The sequence below is a fragment of the Strongylocentrotus purpuratus genome, unplaced genomic scaffold (assembly GCF_000002235.5).
Source record: "Strongylocentrotus purpuratus isolate Spur 01 unplaced genomic scaffold, Spur_5.0 spur5_scaffold_9, whole genome shotgun sequence".
Classification (NCBI taxonomy): Eukaryota; Metazoa; Echinodermata; class Echinoidea; order Camarodonta; family Strongylocentrotidae; genus Strongylocentrotus; species Strongylocentrotus purpuratus.
In genome coordinates, this window is record NW_022145615.1 from 26,472,918 (window position 1) to 26,498,935 (window position 26,018).

At 37.5% G+C, this 26,018-nt stretch overlaps 2 protein-coding genes across 3 annotated transcripts; one reads left to right on the top strand and one right to left on the bottom strand.

Annotated features, from left to right (window-relative positions):
* Window positions 1–1,411: 1,411 nt before the first annotated feature.
* LOC100891524 (synaptotagmin-5) lies at window positions 1,412–9,325 on the top strand. Of its 2 annotated transcripts, none has more exons than XM_030977310.1 (4): window positions 1,412–1,647; window positions 5,902–6,809; window positions 7,459–7,639; window positions 8,908–9,325. In XM_030977310.1, the coding sequence occupies exons 1-4, from the start codon at window positions 1,638–1,640 to the stop codon at window positions 9,216–9,218; spliced, it is 1,410 nt and encodes a 469-aa protein (XP_030833170.1). In that variant the 5' UTR covers window positions 1,412–1,637; the 3' UTR covers window positions 9,219–9,325. The 2 variants fall into 2 exon arrangements, with proteins under 2 accessions (XP_030833170.1, XP_030833171.1); XM_030977311.1 differs by having other exon boundaries at window positions 7,483–7,639.
* Window positions 9,326–12,466: 3,141 nt separating this feature from the next.
* LOC588008 (protein misato homolog 1) lies at window positions 12,467–26,018 on the bottom strand. Its single transcript, XM_030977071.1, has 13 exons — window positions 25,834–26,018; window positions 24,754–24,846; window positions 23,981–24,093; window positions 22,977–23,052; window positions 21,334–21,557; window positions 20,732–20,849; window positions 20,088–20,222; window positions 18,987–19,139; window positions 17,946–18,077; window positions 17,361–17,539; window positions 16,720–16,815; window positions 15,343–15,458; window positions 12,467–14,594 (listed from the first exon to the last, which is right to left on the bottom strand). The coding sequence occupies exons 1-13, from the start codon at window positions 25,915–25,917 to the stop codon at window positions 14,338–14,340; spliced, it is 1,776 nt and encodes a 591-aa protein (XP_030832931.1). The 5' UTR covers window positions 25,918–26,018; the 3' UTR covers window positions 12,467–14,337.

The window sequence follows — 26,018 nt, forward strand, 5'->3', positions numbered from 1 at the left end:
AAAATATCCCCAAAGTTGCCAAATTTTGACAGAAAATCCCCAAATTCGTTTTTCATAAAACTCAATATTATTTTCATTCCCAAATATTTATTTTTCATCCCCAAAGACTTCAACAATCCCCCAATTTTTTTTTTTTTTAATGTGGGGATTTTGGGGATGAGAATCGGCAACGCTGGCCTAGCTTGTCACTTCGGCGGTGGCCCGTGTCCTCAAAAAAGCTGATGGGGGGGGGGGGGGGCAAGGGACTCTGTGACATTTGTTCGCCCAACCCCCCCCCCCTCCCCCCAAAAAGAAATAATAATAATAATAATAATAATAATAATAATAATAATAATAATAATAATATAATAATAATAATAATAATAATAATAATAATAATAATAATAAATGAAATAAATACATAGAAATAGAATAAAATAAAATTACAAGTTTAAAAAAAAGATAAGATTTAAAAAAATGGTCCCCGGATTGCAAACCCCCCCCCCAAACCCCCCCCCCCCCCTCTAGATCCGCTTCTGAAGAACAGAGCCAAGTAGAGATGAAGCAAATATATTAATCAATCACTTTGTCATACATGCATAGGCGTACATCTGCAGCACGCCGATAAATTATTTTGAAATTATTCAGCACCTTTCTGCCAACTCATGTTGGTGGCATTGAGGCGGTCTCTGTGTATTTGTTAAAAATTTGTATTATTATTTGGAGACGAGAATGCAGTTGCATTTTGAGAAAGCTGGGGCAGGGGGCGGTGTTTGCCGCGGCCCTCACGTCACCGCTCAGTGATTCACAACGTTAAAGAACATGATAGGAGATTTGCAGTTCTAGGACACCCACTCCCTGGACATCCACCCCTCGGATACCCCCCCCCCCCAGTCAACTACCCCCATAGGGCAACCACCCTCTAGCGCAACCACCCTCTGGGACGACTATACCCGGGACAACTACCCCCGGATAACTATCCACCGGACAACTACCCCTAGGACAACTACCCCCTAGGACAACTACCCCCGGTCAACTACCCCCTACGACAACCATCCCTAGGACATCTATCCCCAGACAACTATCCGAGGGATACTGTTGTTCGGGGAATAGTTGTCCGGAGGGAAGTTGTCCTAGGGGGTAGTTATCCGGGTGTTGTTCTCCTATTCCTCTTTTTCTGACATATTTAGATTTGTGTAGAACATTCTTTTTCTTCTTCTGCTAGTAATCTTCTAGGGGCTATATGTAGCCTACCACGCAGATTAACAACTCGTTATAATGAACCATGCGTGTTATTTTGATGATCTAATTGATCTTTATTGTTAAGACTACGATATATAAATTGTAAAACAATGCTTTTAGGCAGAGAGGGCATTAGCTGTGTTTAAATGTCTGAAAAGGGGAAAATAGAGCAAGAAAGATCACGTTTATCTAGCTTATATTTCTTACAATAAGCAGGGGAAATTACAATCTCAGAAACCCTGAGCGAGATCTTTGCAACGCACGGAGTGATGAGACTCGGCCGGTAGGCGTCGACCGCAAGCTGCACAACAGTGCGGATCGAGATCCAAACCTATGAAGACCGCTCTCGGATAGATCACAATTCTTGGATATTCTGAGCAACTCTTGTTGGAAAATAACTGTATCTGAGGATCACCATGGTTCCATGTAAGTTTTTACTACTTTCCTATTAACTAAAAGTCGTCATTTCAGTTGGCAGTTCAAGTTTAAATGAGACCGTTAATTCGTTAAAGTATTTCCGATGTGTATACCGTGATGTACTGGTAATAATTTAACGTATTGATGGACGGACGCGATGGCGCCTAATCTATTATTGCGATATCAAATGAGACTTTAAAACACAAAATTGTCATCAATTTCTATTTTGTAGATTTAATTAGTACAATATCAACATTAGATTCCATGCGTTTGCCGACATCACTTTTTGACTAGCAATTTTGTACATCATAGATTATAGTTTGACAATTTAGATTTTATAGTGCTTCTCGTCTCCCAATTCAATTGGTGTATATATTGTAGTCGAGTTTTTTTTACAAGTCTTGTGTTGCACTCGTCAGAACGCAGTCAGATTGCATACATTAGCTCAGTTGTTGCTATGTCGTTGAATAATCAAAACTAGCATGTACATGTCAGGTCGTTTAGAGTAACCTATTGTTTATCATGCACATACGACTTTAGTTCCTTTGTGATGTACGTTGTCAATTTGTCTTATTGTGTTTATTTTAAGGAATGCGATTTGTAAAGTTATTGTGTTTGTTTCCTGGCCTGCTTTATTTTTAAAAGAACAAAGGACGGGCTGTGAAAACATTCTTTGGTATCTTGGACAAAATAAAAGATTTTGCTTTTGTTATAGGCTTATACGAAAGGGATAACTTTCTCAAAGTCGTCGGGTAGCCTATATTGAGTCATATTTCATTTTCAGATGGAAAATATGGAATTGTGTCATAGGGGACACAGAATGATGTTTCGTGTAAACACGAAAAAGAAGAAGGAAAAGGAGCAGAAGAAGCAAAAGAGGAGGAGGAGAACGATCGGGAAACAGTTTCGAAGTTTCTCAAAACATTGAAGACATATAGCCGAATTAATAGCCGAAACTTCTGCAATTTAATGAACGTCCATTGTAAATACAGTGAAATATTATCAACATCATTGGCAATTTGAAGTGTATTAAAGTAGTTATGATTACCATAAATGAGCAACATAGCATAATGATTATCACCAACAAACATACTAACAAAAAAACAAATAAAGAAACAGGACGAAAATATTTCTTTATCGCCTTTTATTTGTGAGACAATTACTATCTTGAAAATAGGAAGGAGATTATCTTTGGTTTTACAGCCAAATGAATTTCATCTTAAAATATAATTCATTCCAATGGCATATTTTTGCAGTTATCAAAATACCACAAACTTATATTTATACCGCCCAGGTCACCATTGTTAGGCCTAAAGCTCCGAACGATATGACGCATCAATATACTTCAGATCTCTGCATGGTCCATTCATCGTTTGCAGACAGGGGGGGGGGGGGGGGGTATGTAGTGGGCACAACTGCCCCTTGGCCCTTTTACAACAGATTGGCATAACTGACGCAACAGAAATCTACCCTCGTTCACAGTTTTGATCAACATGCACCTCAAAAATGTCACATCCCTTTCTTTTTCGTTGTCACAGACTTTTGGGAAATTGCGCGCCCCTCCTCTTTTACAAAATACTGGATCCGCCCCTTCATTCAACACAGCATCCCATCACATACCATGCACTTGAATGAAAAGTTTATCTACAATGGCAGACATTTTGAAGAGATTCGGCAAGCGTGAAAGCAATCGAATGCACTTATGGTTTCAAGTGGCATGACCTTCCGATCACAAAGAGGCTTTTAAAATGATTTCCAAACCATTTAAAAAAAATAATAATGCCATGAATATTAATGTTTTTTAAATGGAATAGACGGGTTTACTAATTCAAATGTATGGATGTTTCTTTCCTGGAGACCTAGTTACGAATTGTCCCATTAACCTGTTTTCAATGAATGAACTACAATACTTGGAATCCAGTCTGTATACTTTACCTGTTGCTATGTCAGGCAAGTATCGGACAAGCTTTAGGTTTTCAAGAACAACCTTTGTTTTCAAAAGTATGCACACAATTTGAATATGTTTGTAAGCCGATCTATTGAAGACTGCATGAACATTTACGGTCGTGACATTGAGATAAATACTTTCTAAACCATTTGTATAATGAGTAAATGCTAATATTTTAGCGAGTGCAAGGATATCCATGGTCTTATGATAAAATTTCCAAACCATAAAAGACCAGTTTATTCATAAAACCTTACTAAAGTACCAAATTAGGGAGGATTTTAATTGCCAACTAGAGAATGGAATTCTGCGCTCTTGAGTAGAGCAAAATTTAATAGAAAGGGAGGAATGTGGAGACAACATTAGCTAATTTCCATAAGTCTTCGTCCGATGGTTTTACTCGCTAGAATATAAGCTTTATATTTAATTACGATTTGAAATATATATAAATATAATATACATATACATACATATACATACATATATACATATACAAGTCTCACAGCGTGTTGTTACTGCCATTTATCACAACACAGTTTAGAAATACCCAATTAAATAAGTACTTGTAATCGGTAAAAGCGTAATCAGCTATTTAGTTGGAATTTGATAAAACAAAATTCTATTTTTGATAGTGACTCCCTAATCATTCTAATAGTGCCAATTCATTAGGAGTATTGAGCCCGGTATTGAGCAAATATTGTTATCTGTCCGGATCCAGATCACAGGTGTTCAGATTCCCATTGCAATATCGCCTGTCAGTAGCAGTTCCAGACGGGGCTTGTTTATTCAAGCCCCCCTCTATGTTTTTCTTGATTGTAGCAGAATTCAAACGAGGCACGTGTAGAAATAAATACAAGAGCCAAGCATGCCAGAGCCAGATCCGCGCCCGTTGCCTATTTTAACTGTTAATGAATTACAGAGGTCGTAATTATATGTTTAACTTATAATCAATGCCAAAGCACTCTTATATGGTTATATGTAAACGTTTGATTATACAACCATAAGAAGGTAGCATGACCAACCAAGATATTTATTTTTGGTCAAATGACGGCTGTTTGGGGAATTTTGTGAGGATTTTTGTTGGAAACATATATTTTTGGAAAGATAATGTCATACCTATAAATATACACAGTGTTCCCAATCTTTATTCTTTCTCTCTTTTTTTTTTTTTTTTTAAAGATTTCGAATACGTGTCCCTATTGCAGTTTACAATATTTAAAATAATAATAATTAAAAAATAATTCATGAAAAGGACCAAAACCACCATAATTGTTTAAATGCTTAAAAAGTAACAACAGACAATTTTGTTTAAATTGGGAAACAACACTCGTAGTTAGTTTGGACATTTTTTCTTCTAAAAATTGCCTAATACATTTTTCATAATTTACCAATTATTGACAACGGACTATTTCGTCAGTAAATTCATTGTGACCCAACAAGAACTATCACAAAAATTATGTGACCCTTTCAAACTACTCAGAATATACCCGGGGTATACTCACCCCAGGCCGTCTTCTCCCTCTTCCACCCCCACTCTCTCTTTTTTCTTCTCTCTCTCTCTCTCTCTCTCTCTCTTAATATTTACATTATTTGTCATTGGCAACGCCACCTTGACGTCATATAATTATTTGGCCTTTCTCAGCTCGCGCGCCAGAGTACAAGAACAAAAACAAACATTGAGGATTATTGTTTTCATGGCCACGTCATTACTCTAGCTATTACTATTATTATTATTATTATCATTATTGTTGTTGTTATTATTATTATTATTATTATTGTGATAATGATAATGGTGATGATGATGATGATGATGATAAAGAATGAGGAAGAAGATGATAATGATCATTTCGTAATGATAATAATAAAAATAATCATCATCATTCTTTGATGTAATATAGACCTATTCCTTATCTATATCCTGGCTATTTGCCTCATCGTCTCCAATGTTAATTTCTGATTAGTGAAAGAAGGTAAAACCAGATGCTAGCCCGTGGATATGATTTTCTTATTTTCAACCGTTTTAGAGATTATTAAAACCATAATTTTAATCAAGTTACAAGGCAATGGGTTCTTGTACCAAATTTCCTTCAAAGACGGCCAAATTCCAGATAGAATTTCCTTCAATAATATTGGACCTATAATATGAAACCAAACATTGCTGTGCTCCCCCCCCCCTCATGTCTATAGACCTTAAGTTACGCCAAGTGAACAAATAGACATCCGTGATTATGATTCTGGTTTTCTTCATAATTCGATATGGTTTGTGATGAGAAAGCTGAAAGTAACTTTTGTTTCAATAATCTTTTTTAAATTCACAGTGACGTTGATATTTGCGGTTTCTACCGCACTAGCTGTTTCCATCTCCTTCGGTCTTCTCATCTTTATCTGTTGCTGCATGCGAGCTAGGAAGACACAAAAACGTCAAAAACGACGAGAAAAGCTAGAACATGCTCTCGCTATCACACCCCTTAAAGCCGACTTCTTCCGAAAGAGAGACGAAGATTGTTTGAAAACAACCCCAGTGCCTCGGCAAGATCCGATCGAGGATAATCCTTTTAGTGATGTACAGACGGATGATCAGGGGGTCGAAACACCTAATGACCAGCCTGACAATTACGGACGCTCCCAGTCTTGGGCACCGGCACCCTCGACGAAATTGATCGCGGTCGATCCTCAGAGAAGACAAACCTTGGCCGTGCTTTCACTGACCCCGTCGTCATCGGATTCATCCCTCGCTTCGTGCAGCTCCGAGAATGACTTGGAGCAGCTCGGGCGCGAGTCCGAATGGACGGTGTATCAAGGCGGCAACGAGAAACCCGTCGTTCACTTCTCGCTCTACTTTTCAACTCAGGACTCCACTCTGTTCGTCTGTCTCAAATCCGTCTCGGGATTGGCGCGAAAATACTACCCTGGCTGCTCCTCCTTCCTCAAGGTCAGTCTCCTGCCCAAGTACAGGGACGGATTCCGCACCGACATCGTCCGTAAATCGCTAAATCCCCATTTCAACGAGTCCTTCCAGTTCTGTAAGGTCACCTTGGCCGAGGCACAAGGCAGCTTCCTCAAGATCAAGCTGTATGTGAGGGAGAAGTGGAACCGAAAGGATCGTTTTAGCGGAGAGGTCTTTGCAGAGTGTCATCAGCTCTTGACGAAGGGCGACAGCCTTCTGGAATTACAGAGGACGTTCAGTATAAAGAGAACCAAGCTTCCGAAGAAGAATTTACAAAGGGTAAGTTTAAAATGATTTTAAAAGCGGACATTTTTTTTTTTTTTTTTGGTCTCGAAATTTGAAAATTTGACATTTTTCTTCGTTGGGGGGGTAAGGTCACCTTTTTTAGGTTAGCCGTGGGCATTTTTTTTTTTTTTTTTATAATTTAAAAAAAAAAAAAAAAAAAAAAAAAAAATACAAAGGGGGGGGGGGGTTTAGGTTTTTTTAGGGGGGTTTACACACATAAACATACCAAAGGGGGGGGGGGGGTTGAACCCCCAACCCCCCCCCCCTGCGTACGCCCCTGAACGCAGTCAAAATATATACCTTGTTTAAGTAGTGTAACGCAGTTTGTTGTTGAACGTTGAACTGACACTATTTCGTATAATATAACTACGTGTAAATTTAAGTTCTTTCAAAACCCTCCCAGATTCATTTTCCCACAATGCAGACTTTAAGCTCATTTATTTCAAACCATTGTAATTCACAATGCGGTGACTTATCCACTTGACCACGATACTTCAAATTCCTTCAAGACAACTTTTAACGCAGACGGTCCTTCTTGAAAGCCCCCTCCCCCAAACAATACTGCTGTTGAATTCTTTCCAAAGATTTTCAGATTTTTTGTTTCTCCTAAGAGTTTAAACTGATTCACTTCAAAATATATCAGCCCTCACTTCCCTGCATGAAACAGATGCGCTCAAAGTCTACTTCGGAAGAGACGTCCAATCGGCCGTACCTCGGAGATCTGTTTGTATCCTTGCAATACCAGCCCTTAGCAGATCGACTTAAGGTCATGATTAGGAAGGCAGAGAACCTTTTGGTCGACAGTGCTCTCCCTGGCAATGGAGGTTAGTGTATGATTTTAGGTCATGATAGCCATGACGACAAGGACCCTGTTTCACAAAACGTTATCAATAACAAGTTGCAGTAACTGTTAAAAGCTACTGAAATCGTTGAATTTTGATTGGCTAAGAGTAAATTTGTTATAGAAATGTGGCACTTGTTATTGATGACAAGTTTTTATGAAACGGGGCCTTTGGACCTATCAGTTGCCATTGATTCAAATTAATTGCAACTCTGAACAACTAAAGAGATATGAGTATGTTTTCCATTGGTCTTGTGAGCAATTAATCCGCACCAATCACAACCGGGCCCAGGAGAGGGGAAGTCATTCCATTCTGGCAATCCAAAATCGTTAGAGTTCAGGCAGCCGATTTCGATAGAAGGATATTTGGAGTGTCAAAAGGCTGGTGTTTGGCATAGGCGTTGTAAATAAAGGTTTACTGTTCACCATAGCACAATGAAGCCGTTGAACACGAGGCGTTATTTCAACTGCGTCATTTCACCTGCGTCATTATCTGCACTAATACAATAAAGCGCGCAAAGGCAAATAGCTCATACGCTGGTCATTCAAAGCAATATTTGCACTGTTAATTCTACTTCCTTTCTTTGTACGATATCGCTCTCATTATTATGACACATTAAATGAACGCAGCTCCAGTAGTAATTGACGAATTCGTACGTCAAAAAATTACACCTCGTGTCACCATGTGCATGAAACGGGCATTCGTCGTTTAGGCATGGGCTGGATCGATGCCCTAATATAATGACGTGAGTGCAGAGCAATAACAGCAATTATAACCATATGGCTTTGATATGCTCCACGTTTTTAGACCCAGAACAACAACAAAACCAGCAGCAGAGAATTGTAGTTACTTTGATATTGAAGATCTCTGAGAAATTGCGTAAATACTTCTGAATCTCCCAACTCCCTTAGCGTTTTCATTATAAAAGGATAGGTGTATTTTGCGTCCTTTATATCAATTTTTGAAAAGACCTAATATTAATGAATGGAGTATCTGTAGCAATCGTATACAAATTTTAAAAAACGCGGCTGTAAGAACTTCCTAGAAATCAACTTAATGACTTAACGCCTTTAAAAATACTATTCGGATTGTATACGTCTTTGCATGTTAAACTGCCTTTAGCTTTATTTACCGAAAGTCTTTACAAACGTGCCATGACTTTTTACTGATAAATATAAATATTTTCCAAGAGATTAAAAAAAAATAACCTTTAAAATATTAAAAAAAATAAAAATCATTTTCTGTTTCAGATGTTTACGTCACTGTCCGTCTCTTGAAGCAGAGTGAAATGGTCGGAGAATACAGCACACAGCGTCGCTCTGGTACCAGCCCCATCTGGAATCAACCATTCCTCTTCCATCCCAAATCCGATGAGATCCAACACCACTCCATCCTCCTCGCCATCTTCCGTGGTCGACGACTAGCGACCGACGTCATGGTTGGGAAGGTCGAAGTCGGCATCGGGGCCGGGGAGACGGGTGTGGCGCACTGGACGGAGATGCTGCAGCCACTCGGCATCGAAGTTGCCAAGTGGCATCGAATAAAGCCGCCTTTTAGTTAAGTCAGAGCGGGAAACTAGATACAAGTTAGGTTTAATTTAATTGCCTTATCGATAGGTAAATTATTCTGATACGTCGTCAGAATAAAGACCCATTACTTATGTTACGAGGTGCCATTTCGACTGAGTTTTTTCTTGCGCCAATTGAGCCTGTGAGGATCGAAAGTAGTCCATACGTCAGTTAAGCCTTCTTTGGACTGTTCAGTTTGCAGTCAATTTTTGTACGATGTCATTCTCGCGTACATAGCGCGTCAAAGATGGCACTAGTCACTGACGGAGTACTAAGTCACTGGCGCAGTACTAAGCCAGGCAACTGACGCAGAACTAAGTCAGGCAATGGCAATTGACGCCTCGCATGCAATGGAATGCAGAACTGCTTTGACAACTAAAAGTTCAAAATGAAAATGATTATCTCGTCATCAGTATATGATGCCTTGTTTCATGACGCAGAACTTTATGCTTGCGTTAGTATACCTCGATCTAAATGGCATTCCTTACGTCGAACCGTACCGTAACAAAAGTGTATGAGAATATATAGTTTGACATGATTCATCAATGATGGCACGTTTTTGTCTTTCGTTTAACGAACAATAGATATATGGATGGTATAGATTTTAAGGAGATTGAGAGTGAATATAGCATGTGAAGATATTAAACCGAGGTAGCGTAAATATATAACTCATAGCTATAAACTTTCTTCACCTTTATGATATGTATGTGAAACTATTCAATACACGTAATCAAACACAATCGATAAGACTTTCAAATTATCAACCTAGTAAGTCAATTGAATAGTCTTGTGCATCACCTATTGAAAAGTGCTAACTTGCCAATGTGCATCATGTGTAAATAGGGTATTGAAATTGCCCTTGAGAAAGTTTTTGCATTCTTACCATTGTCATGTTTATCTGCTCTATGGTGTAAGAAATTATTATACATGTTTAACGTCATAAATATTCCCTATTTTGCATCGACATAAATAGTACTTCTGGAAAATAATAGACCTACATGCCGATAGGGCCCATTATATCAAATTTGAAATAATCATTTTGTACCGACGATTTAAAATCGTATGTGTACTCTTTGATTTCAGTGTTAAGTATTGACAATATTCAATAAACAAATACATATCTTGTACATATTATATTATCATATCTAGATATCAGATGTGTCAGTATTATCATTTGCTTGTCAGAGAAATATTGATTAACCAAAGAAAATTAAAAAAGAAATTATAAATTAATGCTGAGATTCATAATAGCAATGACGAAAGGGGGGGGGGGGGTGTTTTGACGATCCCAACGCCGGAGTGGAGGGGGGGGGGGGGGATGAGGGGTTGTAAAGATTATCAAGATTTCTTTTTTTGTGTATAGGGTGGCAATATGTATATATATCATTATAATACGTGTCATTGTCTATTTCTATATGACTTTATACGGACGGTATAAGTGCGCTTTTGTTTACTTTGTCGCAGCCCGTATTTTTTTTTCTTGAAAGTATCTCCCCCCAAATTACGATTTGGGGAATCCGGCAAGCCCTCTCCAGGCTTCCTCAGTGAAGGGGGCACAGTTTTTTTAGTCACAACTGCCCTAATACGGTCCTAAGGGGGATTCTTCACACCTGAATATACCAGTAATTTTAGCTATATTTTGTCAAGATTTGTTCTTTCTTTGTGAAGGCAGGTGTGGCAGACATGGATGCTATGGAGCGTTTACTGTCCATAATATATATGATGAAGGCATTTTCCTCCTCAGATAACCTGCCTTGATAATGTCATTCTTACCATATGCGACTATAATACCCAGGCCATTCAAACATATTAAATGAAGGCGTCGGTATTTCAAGGCAACATTTGTATGTTAAGTTCATATTTAAGTTCGCATATTTTTTTTTGTATGATGTTCCTCTCGCATGGTGCCTTAAAAGAAGGCGTCAATGCTTTGTGGCTTGACGCAGTATTTCACCGCCAAAATGACGCTTCCTGTGCAATCCACGGGCATAATATATATAACTGTAGCTCGGATAATACACAATACTCACGTTTTTTCAGTGAAACCGAGACCGGAACATAATATAAACAATTTACAATCGGATTGCAGGTTTGATTAAAGAAGATAGAGGACGCAGTCTATCTCACTTCTCCCTCTCATTCGTATTACGCATTAAATCTCATTTTAAAAGAATACGTTTCTTTCGTTTTCTCTTTGAGTACCGATTCATTCCTTTCTGCTGTTTTATGCCGTTGTCCATGCACATAAGGCGTCAATTCCTTCGCTATAAACACCATCGCAACTACTGTCGAAAAATCAACTTAAGGCAATTCAATAGCCTTGTGCGTCAACTAATAAGATTTGCAAATATGATAACAACTTGTTACGTAATCCGAACTTGATTTATTTTCGAAAGTATGGATATACAATAGGGTATTGAAATCGCCCTTGAGTTGATTTTTCGATAGTAACTGCGACCGTGTTGTTAATATCTTGATCTTGACCTACCAGTTAAAATACCAAATAGGATCATTTTTGTAATGATTTTGTTTAATAATGTGATTTCACAAAATGGCGCCTAGATGACGTACATCACGGTTGACTGATCACCCTGAGAAGGGGTGTTATCTGACCGAGAGGAATTAGTATTGATGGTGAAAGTACAGAATTAAGATAACATTTTTTTTAATAGCTCAGTAAGATATAAGCAGCATGTTTTCAGATCATGATTGATAATTTTGGCTGTATTTCTAGGCTATGTGATGTTATGTAGACACGGCGCACTGCATCTTAACATTACTATACCCTTTCCCATCTTATGTACCTCTCTCTCTCACACACACGCACACACACCCTCTCTGCCCCCTACCTGTCTCTCTCCTTTTCCCCCTAGTCTTCCCCTTTATCTCCCGGCTGTCGACGTCTTCCTTCCACCCCTTCATTAGTCCCTATTTTTAACAAAAAACACTTTGTCTGTATATAATTATGTCTCGATCCCTCTCTCTCTCAATCACCCTCTAGCTCTCTCCTGTCTCTCCCTTTCTATGTAGCACTCTCTCTCTCTCTCTCTCTCTCTATATATATATATATATAAATATATATATCTACTTTAGCAATCAATTAACCTAATAAGAGAGGAAAAAATTGGAAAGTTCCGTATCACAGAAAATTACAAGAACTATTCAGCAAACTAGACAAAAATCAGAAATTTGAGAGATAACTGTTATGGCATGAAACTCCAATGACAACTGCTAGGCAACATTTATTCATAGTTTGACTGAATGTCAAATTTATTTCATCCATTATCCATTATACAAATAAATAGACAAAAAGTATAAAAGCGCACTTCAAAAACACAGTACCACAAAATAGCGACATTAAAAAAAATTATTGCAAAGACTTTTGAAATTCAACCACTGGCAATTTCTATTGCCTTGTGCATCCTCCTTTTGTAATATGTAAACTTGACAACGGCATGTTGTGTAGTCTGAACATGATTTCTAAAGGCAAGAAGGTACTGAAATTGCCCCCGAGTTGATTTCTTGAAAGCCTTCAAAATATTAACAGTGATCCGACAATAGGATATGTGACATTACCATATTTTTTCCACAGACAAAAATTGTTGATATGTTAACCCAACATTCAGCCTTGTACACACATAAACAATCTGGAGCCGTATTCAATTCAGTATGTGGATTAAGTCAGTTGAGTTGAATCGGTCAAAGTACATATTTTATGTAGTTTTGTCACTATTATAGGACTATTTTTAGGCTTTTTATTCGGACAAGGAAAATATCATCACATGATCTGCATATATCAACATCACCTTGTTACTTTCAAATTCATTTGTGACACGACTTCCAAATCAATGTCCTAGGACTAATATAAGCTCTTTTTCATCTTCACATTAGATGGATATTCATTGTTCTGTCCTTCAAAAAAAAGTTTCATGCTCCATCTTTTCCCTTCAGATTAAATGACATAATCTTGACAAGGAGTCTCTATGCAGCATTTATTGTCATCAGTTTTAACCAATACCATGTCAAAAGTAGGGAGTAATTAGAGCCACTGTTTTAGATCAGGGTGCCAAAATCCCCTCGGCTGAGTCAAGGTGTTCAACTGATAATCTGCCCAAATGACACCCTTTGGAAAGGAATTGTAGCTGTAGGTCTCTAGGTTTGTTTACCTGCAAGCTTATACTTGCTTACTAACGCTTATCATGAAGATTAATATACTTACAATATTCCTTGAATTGTTTTTGTTCCAACTCTTGCCAACATCACCACTACCCTGACCATAGTTATCATGTTCATAGTTGTTATGCTATTAGGGTGGTCATGAAGATGCCATCTGAAGCCTCTATCCATACCACATCACCATCCCATCTCCTTAACATTTGTTGGAACCATCTTCCAAGCTTATTGGTAACTTGAACAACACCAAAGAGTATTTCAGCCACAAAACTAAAACTGCATCCTTTCAAAAGTCTCCAAACAGGTTTTTTAAGGTCAGGGCTGTGTCTTACATGTACAAAGAGTTGAGATGGATCCTAGTCGATTACAAGAAGAGTTGATTTGATTACAAATCTTCAAACAACAAGGTCATGATCTAACAGACTTGTATCATCTCCATCACTCATCGACATCATAATCATCCTTCTTAACAAACTGTCATTCTCCTCCCTCCCCCGCCCTCATCATCAAATTTCTTATCAATTTATGTCAGGAAGCATGGTACTGTTTTGTTCCTGTTAATGCAGATGTCTAAACTCTCCCACTTGTCATTTCTACATCTACATCCTCATCATCATCAAATGTCATTATCAATTACTGTAAAGAGGCATGGCAAGGGGTGTTCCAAGTCATGTCGCTGCTCATTGTTTTACCTCCATCATTCATGGTCATCATCCTCATCAAACTCACTCTGTTCCAAGCCTCATCATCCTTATCAATTACTTTACAGAAGCATGGCGAGGGTCGTTCCGAGTCATGCAGATGCTCTCTGTTTCACCTCTGTCTTTCAACATCATCATCCTCATCTAATTCCTTTTCAATTTCAGTCAAGAAGTGTGGCACAAATTGTTGCAAGCCTCTCCATCATCAAATGTATTATCAATTACTGTTAAAACTCGTTCATTCATCAACATCATCATAGTCGTCATCGTCGTCACCATCATCAAATTCCTTCTCTATTTCAGTCAAGTAACATGGCATAAGTTGCTCCAAGTCCTGCAGGTGCTCTTTGAATTCATCTTCCTCCAAGCCTTCCTCCAGGTAGCCATGGAATTTATGGATGTCCAGTTTGCGCGCTTCAGTGAGCAGGGACTTGAGGAGATGCTTGACCGCCGGACTGGACTGTAGGCTGGTCATCGCAGGGATACTCTCCACGCCTAGGAAAGAAAGGTCAGTAACGGTTGTCAGGAACTTATGGAACACAAGCTTATAGGACATCTACCCCCTAGGTCAACCACCCTCTAGGACTACCCCAGACAACTACCCCCTAGGACAACTACCCCCCCCTCCCCCAGACAACTACCCCGTAGGATAGTTGTCCTAGGGGGTAGTTGTCCTAGAGGGTGGTTATTCTAGGGGTAGTTATCCTGGGGGTGGTTGTCCAGGGGATAGGTGTCGTAGAACCCTGATCATTATATCATGTCAATTGCCCTACAACAGCTTGGATGAGCACAATGATGAATGTAAATGATACTTTTCATGTCAATCAATGTTTATGACTCCTCTTTACTGGGTAACATATAGGGCACCGAATACCTTGGACTAGCCCATAAGACAGATATACATGTAGTTAAATATTCTTGCAAAACCAAGTACCTGTACCTATAGAGAGAGAGAGAGAAAAAGAGAGAGAGAGAGAGAAAGAGAGAGAGGGGGAGAGAGGGGGAGAGAGAGAGGAAAGGGGGGGGGGGGGGAGAGAGAGAGAGAGAAACGAGAAACAGAAAGAGAGAAACATGAAGAGAAATAGAGAGAAACATAAAGAGAAATAGAGAGAACAAAAAGAGAAACAGAAAGAGAGTGAGATAGACGGTAAAGATGAGTATAGTTGGACACTTGACAAAAGAAACATGCCAGAGGAAAGTCAAATTATTACTTGTTCTTTCCAGAAGAATGAACTTTCCATACCTTGTTCCTTCTTTCTGTCTTCATCAGCTAGGAATCCATCTCTATTGACCTCAGGACCGAACAGGTGGGGAAACGGTGCCAAGGTTTTACATGGCTGCTTGACACAGCGGCCAGAACTAACAGGAAAAAAAAAAGAATAGCCAAAGTCAGCACCATGTCCGAATAAGTTTGAAAATAATATCAACATAGACAAGTATTTGGTGTCCCATATGTAACAAAATATTGTGGAGATCTTTACATAAATTAACATCATATACAGTTAACAACTTAATAATTCATATCTTTACCAAGTTTTGGAATTTTAGAGTATGTGAAAATTGATGTGTCCTGATTTCTGTTTCTTGAGAATGTGACATATCTTATAGTATTAATGACTGCTTTGAGAAAAACAACTATTTCTCGAATATTAAAGCAGTCATTAATACTTTTATATGCCGGAAAAAAAAAAAAAAAAAAAAAAAAAAAAACTTTTGTCGAAGATGGGATTCGATCTCTTGCGTACCAAAGGTGATGTAAAGAAAACCGCCGCCTTAAACCGCTCGGCTATCGCGCTCTGTTACCATACATAGCAGTTTTTTCTTATATATATACATTAAAATGAATTGAAAACTACTTCGCGTGGTGGAAGCTTCGCGGCTGCTCCATTAAACAGGCCCTTCTTTTACTTTTGCAATGCATATTGGCACGAATTTAGATCAAGATCTATCGGCAGAGGTTGTTTTTTTGTTTTTGGAAGTTTATTTTCGTCTTAATGTCAACAATGCAAGATAAAATTGTCGGTAAGATCGATCAAGATTCAATTGTATTGAAATTACCGACCAATTCTTCGCACACCTACGGTATCCTCGATCACTCAGACCATTTTTTTAACATGTAAACCTATGGGGTAACCATGGAGACTGACCTATTTTCCCAATAACCATGGTTATTGGGATTTTGAACTGTTTTTTAACCATGATTACAGGGAATTTTCGGGAACAGTTAAAGTTTATGAATGCAATTTCGACCAATCAGATTGCTGGATTACTTAAGTGAGGTATATAAAAGCTTATATCTAAAAAATTATTCAACAAAGGCCCTGATTTAATCTGTCTATCTTTCATTCTTCAGTTACAGCAAACATATAACACATCAAATTTACAAGGGGTATGGAGAATGTAGTCATCAACTGTATGTCATCTCACTTTGTATTAGGTCTGAACTATAGTAGGGCTATTAACTTTATTTAATGGGGCAGTAAATGATGACATGGTGTATTTTTGTTACATTTTTTAATCCAATTAATCAAAATCATTTGAAGTATACATTTTCTATTAACTCTTAATATAAATGCCACACATTTTCATATAGCTCGGGGTCATTTTGATTTTTACGTACCTTAGAGTTCTTTGGTAGTTTGACAACAAATAATTCCTGAGCATTTCTTCTTCATCGTAGCACTTGTGGTATGGGTTCAAGTCTTTTTGGGGTGGCCTTGATGAGAAAAGAAGAAAAATCATTAGCAATAAAATACCAAACCACATTCATAAATTTAAAAATAAAACTAAAAACATAAATAAAAATAAAAAGAGGAAATAAAGAGAGAGAGAGAGAGAGAGAGAGAATAAGAAATGTATGAATTATGGGGAAAACTCACTAGCATTCAAATTAACCTCTTCACAACATCATGGAAAGACAGTGGTGTTGCTCTGAATAAATAATAAGAGTTGGATTTTAAAGGCAGGTTATTTGACGGACATCGCTACAACTGCTGCAATGTATTTTCAACTGCATCATTCTTCGGTGATGGCATAGATGGAGCGATTTCCAGTTCCTGTACCCAAGCACCATCATGCATACATCATCAGTTGGTTATGCATTGTGGGATATGGCTGTTGACACATCGGGACACAGTGAGCAGCAGATGGCAGTATAGTTACGTAAATCTTAAGTAGTGTTGGTAAAATACCCTGCCTTTAACTTATTGCTCTAAAATTTCATTATTTTGATCCTCCCCCCCCCCCCCCCCCCCCCGCTACCTTTTGATTCTGTCTTGTGGTGTCCCCCGAAGTACGACCGACTGAGCGAAAGGAGCAACGGTCTCTTGTCCCAAGTGCGGTGTTAATGGTTGGCATGGTAACAGTGAACCACCAAGGGTGTCAGCTAGCGTTGATGAAGAGTGGAAGGAGAGAGGGAAGCTGGTATGCAGACTTGCAATCTGAAATTAGTCAAAATTTGTGGATAGATAAATCAGTTTGCGATGAATTATTTTGTAACGTGGACAACATAAAATGGTTAGCATTCAGTAAAAAATCATGTTACATACATAAAACCATGATCTGAGAGAAGAAAAAGAAGAATTCCCATCCCAATAAAAAATAAAATAACATCTATTTAAATATATAAGCTCTGATAGATAAAAATTGATGTAGCATATTTTGAAACTCAACTCAATTCATAAACCAGGTACAAAATTGTGGGTTAATAAACATAAGAGAAGAAGAAAGAACAACTGAAAAAAGTGATGTATGAGCATTTTTTATAGAAACATTCCACAAAATCCTATGAAAAGAGCACAAAATGGCCATTACAGGTACGTGTCTTAGGATTTTATTCAGTCTTACCTTTCTTCCTCTAGCACCCAATGCATCGGTCATCATGGAGAGAGTAACTGAGCTATCAACGGTCCTCAGAGGCAGAGTGGCCGTGTCCAGAGCACTAGCTAAGATACCAGAGGTGTGATAGGGCATGGAAGGCTGTAGAGCAAAGAAAGGAATATTTAAAAAAGAATCATGAATTTAATTTGGAAAATTGTAATTGATTATCTGGCATCACCTGTGCCTGCAATTGAGTCACTGTGACACTCAGGTCTCTCCTCCCGGTATGACTGATTGGGATGCGCAGGTGGACCACTACACCACAGTTTCTGCCTACTCTTTTACAAGACTGTACTGCGTTTATTAACATGCAAAGGTGATGACTCTCCTTCACATAATGTCCTAACCGAGGGAAAGAGTGTTTTCAACTGTAATATAGCCTGGATCTTTGAAAAATGGGAGGGGGACAATGACACACTATAAAGGCTTTAGTTATCCACCCTGGTTGGAAACGAACCCAAGATAATTTAGTCTAACTAGCAGATGGTCAACAGACTGAACCATCTTACCTCCTAATTTGATCATAAATATCCCCTTCCATATTGTGGGTGACAAATCCCATCCCCCAAGAATAGAGTGTTAATGAGTTGTATTTGGACTAATAGAAATATGTGTACATTTTTTTCTCCAGGAAGATAAACATCTCTCATTGTTAAGTTTATATCCATGGAAGATACTTTACGCCAGATGCATCAATGTCAGAGATTGGAGATTGAGCAGTATGAAAATTACTGAGGAGCAATGACCTGAATATGTCCCCCTAAAAATAGATTCATTTTTAAGGCAATTTACCAAGCGTAAAGAGGTGCATGTGTCCACTGCGCGTATCTAAAGTTAACTTCATGTGCATCAATAGCAACCTTGCATTGTATGCACAGGTAGAGCTACGCCCAGTCAATATTTTTCGCTACAATGCTACTAAATCAGCAGTGAATTTCATGCCTGCATTTTTAGCCAATCAGTGGCTTCAAATTTTATGTGGTATATAGATAATGGAATATAGCATACCCTGTACTGAAGATGAGGAAAAGAGAGTGGTGGTCCTACTTTCCTCCATAGTGTAGATGCAAGTGATAGAGGCACAAATAATGAACTGTGAGCAACCAGTCTGCTGAAGGACAGGACAGAATTCAGAATTCTAAAGGAATCTAATAATGGATTCTGTAAAGAGGTACAAAGAAAGACAATTACAAGTTTCATTGATTAATAGTTGTTTATATTCATCATAATTATACGTCTAACAAATCATTTACAATAGCAAAAAGTCATATAGGCCAGATTATCATTAATAATATCCTTTACAATACAAAAAAAGATTTTTTAAAAAGGGTACTTTATATTCTAAGTGCATTTTATTCCTCACTTGTGTAAAAACCTGAAAAGGATGAGAATCTAACAGCAATTAATCAATCAACAATATCATGATCTTGATCATTACTACCATCATTATCAACATCAATATCATCAGTACGGTGGTGATGATAAGGAAGATAATGGTGACGATTTATAACATTTACTACCGATTTCTGTTAAATACATTCAATTCATTATCATCAGTAATATCAATATTATCGTCGACACCACCATCACCACCATCACCAACATCACTCACCATCAAGATCACTAGCACCATCATGATCATCATGATCACCATCATCAACATCACCTTGATAATCATCACCACCATCACCATTATCACCACCACCAGCATCACCATCACCACCATCATCATCACCACCACCACCACCACCACCACCACCACCACCACCACCACCACCATCATCATCACCACCACCACCACCACCACCATCATCATCACCATCACCACCATCATCATCACCACCACCACCACCACCACCACCACCACCACCACCATCATCATCACCACCACCACCACCACCACCATCATCATCACCACTACTACCACCACCACCACCATCATCATCACCACCACCACCACCACCACCATCATCATCACCACTACCACCATCATCATCATCACTACCATCATCATCATTACCACCACCAACATCATCACAAATACCATTATCTGTCAAAAAGTACCTTCATGATTACAGATTATTGTAAAAATAAACAAAAACTACTCACTGTATCGTCAAAGATGGCTGGGGCAACTCCAGCAGCAAAGATACCTTTCCCATGATAATCATCAGCTAGCCCTTGTAACATGCCACACCCTAGTCCAGAGAATCCATCGCAAAAATCTAGGTACACTTGGAACCCCTACACAGAGACAAAATCATCAAGCAATTACTGTACCTGAAATGTTCATGAAATCGGCGAGTGGTTCATATTCGTGAAAGTTTCATGTCTCAAAGTGTTTGAATCACAATTGACACAATGCAATTTTTAAAGTTCATGAAATTTTTGCCATGAAATTGGCTGTCCTAAGCAATGTTTGAAAGTTAATGTTGCAGAGTTTCTGGTTGGTTTTACAGTATAAGTATGACGATCCAACTATACATATGCCTATACTTTCCCTAATAAAGAGGGATAATGGAGAATTTTTTTGACATTGACTATTAAAGAGCATTTAAGAACTATTGCTCCACCATCAATATCCTGCACCAACCTAATTCCTAAATTCATTCATGGACGAAACTCTATACCTAGCCCTCACCACAACCCTAAACTAGCCTCAAACTCAATTGCAAATTTAAATCTTATCCTATGCCCTTGACAAAATAACCCCCGGAGGAAATGTTGCTAGAGTAAATGTTGAATCTCCTTACCTGGAGGTGATCGCACTCCTCCACAAAGAAGTGGATCTTGTCCTCAATTTCATCTGAGACGTCCTTTTTCCTGAAGACATTTTTTCCTTGTGTGAACATGTCAAATCCACCTACAGTGCTGCTCAGTGAAAGAAAGGAGAAAACAGTTTAGTGTGGAATCTATATTTGTTTATATAAGGAGCACTTCACGAGAAGATGAACTCCTCTCTCAGTAGGAACACGCTTTTTTAAAATATAGTTTACATCAATAACATCATCATCATTATCAATTCATTACCAACATCAACCTCAATGTTATGATCATTATCATCATCCTCATTAGTATCATCATCATCATCAAATTCACCTTCAACCTTCTCCTCCATCTCATCATCATCATTATAATGTAGAGAAAAACAGTTTAGTGTTTACCTGTCAATAAACGGAGCACTTCCCTTAAACAGAGATTCCCTAAATCATTAAAGATATGTCTTTTATTTCAGTTTACATTAACAAAATAAGTAAAGAGTAACTGAAGCTGATGGGAGGGCGTATTGCTGAATCATTTAGACTTTGAATAATTCTGAACAGTATATGAGGGGACTATGGCCCATTCAGTTTACCTGTCATGTGAGTATTCTTTGACGACGGACACACTCTTGGGGTGAAGATGACTACGGAGAAAATCAGACCACACATAGACATCATCATCCAGATCGTAGTGCTTTAACCCTGGAGGGTCATCGAACTTGGAGTCATCGGCATTGACCTCTGATGTATCCATGTCAGGAGTCGAGAGGTCATCTTCGTCATCTCCGACTTTGGGCTCACCCTGATGGTAATACTCCTAGAGAGACAGAGTGTAATGTATTTTATTTCTTGGGTACTCTCTATAAAGTACTCCACATTCTTCGCTACCTACATGTACAACTATTTCCCAAATAAAAGATGATCATCAGGGGGGGGGGGGTGTTTCACTAAAGATCCTAAGTTGAACTTATCTCTAAGTTGGACTTAACAACTATGGAAGGCCATTAGCATCTTTGAAATGTTTTGTATAGGTTATTTTAAAAGGCATAAAATGTTGATTCACATCATTAATATTTGTTATTATCGAGGAGATTGTATACTTTTGTTCTTCTAATTTAATATATCAGATGGATGAAGTTACAGAATATGACACAGAAAGAATCTGCTAAATGTTTAAAATATAGATAGTAGTCCATTGATTGAACATTACATTTCTTCTCTTTTTTCTGTTCCTTTTTTTCTTCTGAAGTAGGGCTTGTTTGAATTTCTCGCCTTTTAACCTTTATGTATATAATTATGTACCAGTATGTGTATTTTTTTATTTAACTTTGTATGTAAAAAAAACAAACATTTTCTGTAATACATGAGGACTATCTACAAACAGAAATAAATTATATGTAATCTAAAAAAAAATAAGTGTTCAGAAAGTAAACAATTGAATACAGATTCTCTGTCTTCATGAGAGCACTCTAACTCTCTCTTGTACACTTGGGGGGTATTTCACAAAGATCCTAAGTTGAACTTATCTCTAAGTTGGACTTAAAAATTATGGAAAGCCATTAGCATCTTTGAAAATTATTTTGTAAAAGTTATTTTGAAAGGCATTCATTGTTTATTCAAATCATTCATATTGTCTATCATCAAGGAGATTTCATGTTCTGGATGTGGAATTAATAAAAAGTCTAAAATACTTGAATTTCTGCTTTTGAATATATTTCATTTTAAGACTCCAATGGCTGTCCATAATTTTTAAGTCCAACTTAGAGTTAAGTTCTACTTAGGATCTTTGTGAAACACCCCCTGGTCTTTCTAAATGTCATTATTCTTCCATACATACATCATTATCATTATTCTAGAATATTTCTAACAAAAATTGATGGACAACAGTATTACAGATACATGTAAACTTGTGAACAGCTATTTTAAGTTTAAAATGATCATTTAGGGTACACCGTTTCCAGGAGACAGCTCCCTTTGGCAATGTATCTTGATGACTGAGTTGAATGAGTAAAAAGCCTATCTGCACTAGTTTGGCCAGAATGGATTAGACCTCCCTGCCTGGTCACTGACAGGTGTTTATCTCATCAAATCAGCTCTCAGTTAACATAAGAAAAAGGGGACCATGGGGATCAACACGTACCGCTTAGGCATTGTTTACTATATAGAGGGTGCAAGTAGCTACAAGTAGTGTAGACCTGCTTTAAAAAAACTAAAGATTAGAACCCTACATACTTACATCTTGAGCCTCAAGATCAGCCAGAAATTGATTTTTGTGAGCCGGGCTGCTTTTATGGAGTGTGATATCACCACCCCTATATCCATCAATAAAAAAGGAAAATATCACATTCTAGTTAAAACAAACAAACAAACAAACAAACAAAACCAACCTTATGATAAGGCTACAAACTTAAAAAGATACGATACTACAATGCTATGAAATAATTTGAAAATGTATTATAGGTGTAAATTAGTGATTGTGAATTACTGTTCCATGGTGGAATATAACACTCAGAAATAATCAATCTAATGATTACCAGTAGGTTGTATTTTTATTAACCCTTTCCTTGCCAAGCATACCAATCTGTACAAACCACATGACTAAATTAATTGATTGCAAATGCAACCCCTTTCTGGTCTATTTAGAATCTTAACTACTGTAAAGGCCCGTTCAGACGTGACAGGGCAAAACTGTGGCGGTTTTCACGGCTTAAAGTGTAATATACTTTTTATTTCACTTAGGTAAAAGAATCTCAGTACTTTTAGTGCCATCTGATTGAATAGAGCATCACCCATAATGCCATAAGTAAATAATCAAGCAGATATCATGAAATGATAATTTTAAAGGATATTTTCATTTCATGATATGCACCATCTAGGACATGACAAGAACAAATTTGTAAGACTTATTGTCATAGGATAATAACTCTCTGTGTATACTAAAGTCAAAGTAATAAATTCAAAATAGGAAGTGGATAAAATACAGTCAAACCTGCTTTAGCGACCACCCGTATAGAAAGACCACCTGTCTATAAAGACCACATTTTTTGTTTCCCTTGAATATGGTTTTTCATTGAAACTTTAACTAAAGGAGCATGTACATATAAATACCACCTGCCTATAAAGACCACTTTTTTGTTTCCCTCGAGCAGTCTTTATATACAGGTTTCACTGTAGATGGAAAAATAGTAATTAGTCAAAAGAGGGGGTAAGGAATATCTTTGTTGGTGATGCTATACATACCAGAGCACATCCTCTTCTGCTTTCAAGTCGTACAGGATTCCTTCAGCCCGGAGTGTGTTTAGACTGCCCTTGAGATCGAGACACACCAGTCTTGGAGTGTATGTCTCCTCGCCCTGTTTGGGAGAAAGTGGGAACACTACTTTTACATCTTACAGAAAGAAGGAAACTAGACTGTATTGGTTTGTGAGTCCAATATACAGTTTTTTTTTCTTTCAAAGATAAAAGGCTTGTAAAGAGCTTTTGGTTCTTGATTAGTGTTTCCAGGTAATTTTTTTCTTTTCATTTTGAGTGCATGAAGTTGTTAGGATTACACATCTCAGACATAAGTTTGGTGGTTTCAATTGATTTATTTCTACATGAAATGTTTCGTTATTTTCTCTATATTTTGTTTGTGTCTGATCACTATGAAAAAAACAAAAGCTGATTAATGAAAACGTATTTTGGAGAAAAATTCATGCATCCAGATTAAATAATTGTTCTACAGAATACTACTCTACTCAACCTGTATAAACCATTACACAAGAATATGGAAGCCTTTCATGTCATTCAGTTTTATCACAATGAGCCAAAAAATGTAAACGAAAAGATCAAACTGATGGAATCTGAGGCTGAAGCTCTCATTTAATATTTAAATTCTTTAATATATGAGTAGAAAATACTAATATTCAGAAGGCAGAAATAACAAAAAAATTAATTTTGGTAAACTGAAGATCCATAGCTAAAATTAGGGCATTCATTTCATTAAAAAAAGAAAATTCCTTTTCAACACAAACCTGTAATGTTCTTCCCTCTCTGAAAAGTACATCATTGTTGATTTCTTTTGGTATTGTCTGTGCAGGATTCTTATCATAGGTAAATGATGATTCCTGAAACAAAACAAAAAAAGTAGTAGAAGGTGAAACTTTAATGATTTTTTTTTTTGGGGGGGGGGAGGGGGGATATTCACCTTCAAATGCAATGAGTGAAACAAATTGCTTGCTCTGAAAATTGGGATGAGAAATGTGTTTGCCATTATAATCAAGCTCTTGTATGTCTACATAGATGATTTCAATCTATGGAGAAGCCAGAAGCTACCTGTAACAATCGCAATCATCAAATTTATAGTTTTAGTTTACTATCTCTTTATTAGATCATGACTTACTTCTGTAAAATCCACAGTGTTTGTCATCATTTATCATCAAATCGTAACGTAAAGATGTTGTACTTGTAAATGCAAAACCACATTATCTTTATCGTATTGAGACAAGATTGGAAATTGCCAATAATATCAAATTTACAATCAACCATATTTCATGTTCATCATCTACATGTACATAGAACCCATTCAATGATCATCATCATCACAATCAACACCATCCCGCCAACATCATCATCTTTGACTTTGTAATTATCATCATCACATCATCATCATACCAGATTCACCATCATAACATCGTAATCCCACATCATCAGCACCATCGTCGTCAGATTCATGAATCCGCAATAATTAATTGCCATCATTTCATCATGATCATCGTCATCGTCATCCCCAGTATGTTCATGTTCATCTTCTTCTTCTTCCTGAAAAGTACAGGCTTCTAATCATGAAATGAAGATTAATCATTAAATTAATCATTAATCATCACAAGTCGATAATCATCTATTATCGTTTCAGTTATATCCACACCAGCAACAATAGTGGTAAATGCTAATGCATATCGACGGTTATATAATTAGACCCCTAGAGGCTAGACTAGATCTAAATCTAGATATTAATTTATCAATGACTTTTCCATGTCTTCTCAAAATGAAAACAACACACGTTTTTAGGTACACGGGACTGTTATTATTAACGCAAGGTAACATTTCCTCACCTGTATATTCCACAAGTGTGTCCCAACAAAATTAGCATAGTGGCCGCATTGAAGAGTTACAATCTCTCTAGTCTTTCCGGCCATTTATTTGGATATTATCGTCTTGCGTCGGTGACAAACCACGTTCAAAGACGAAAACACTCTGACATTTAAAAAGTCTAATGCCTTTTAAAGAAAAATGGTAC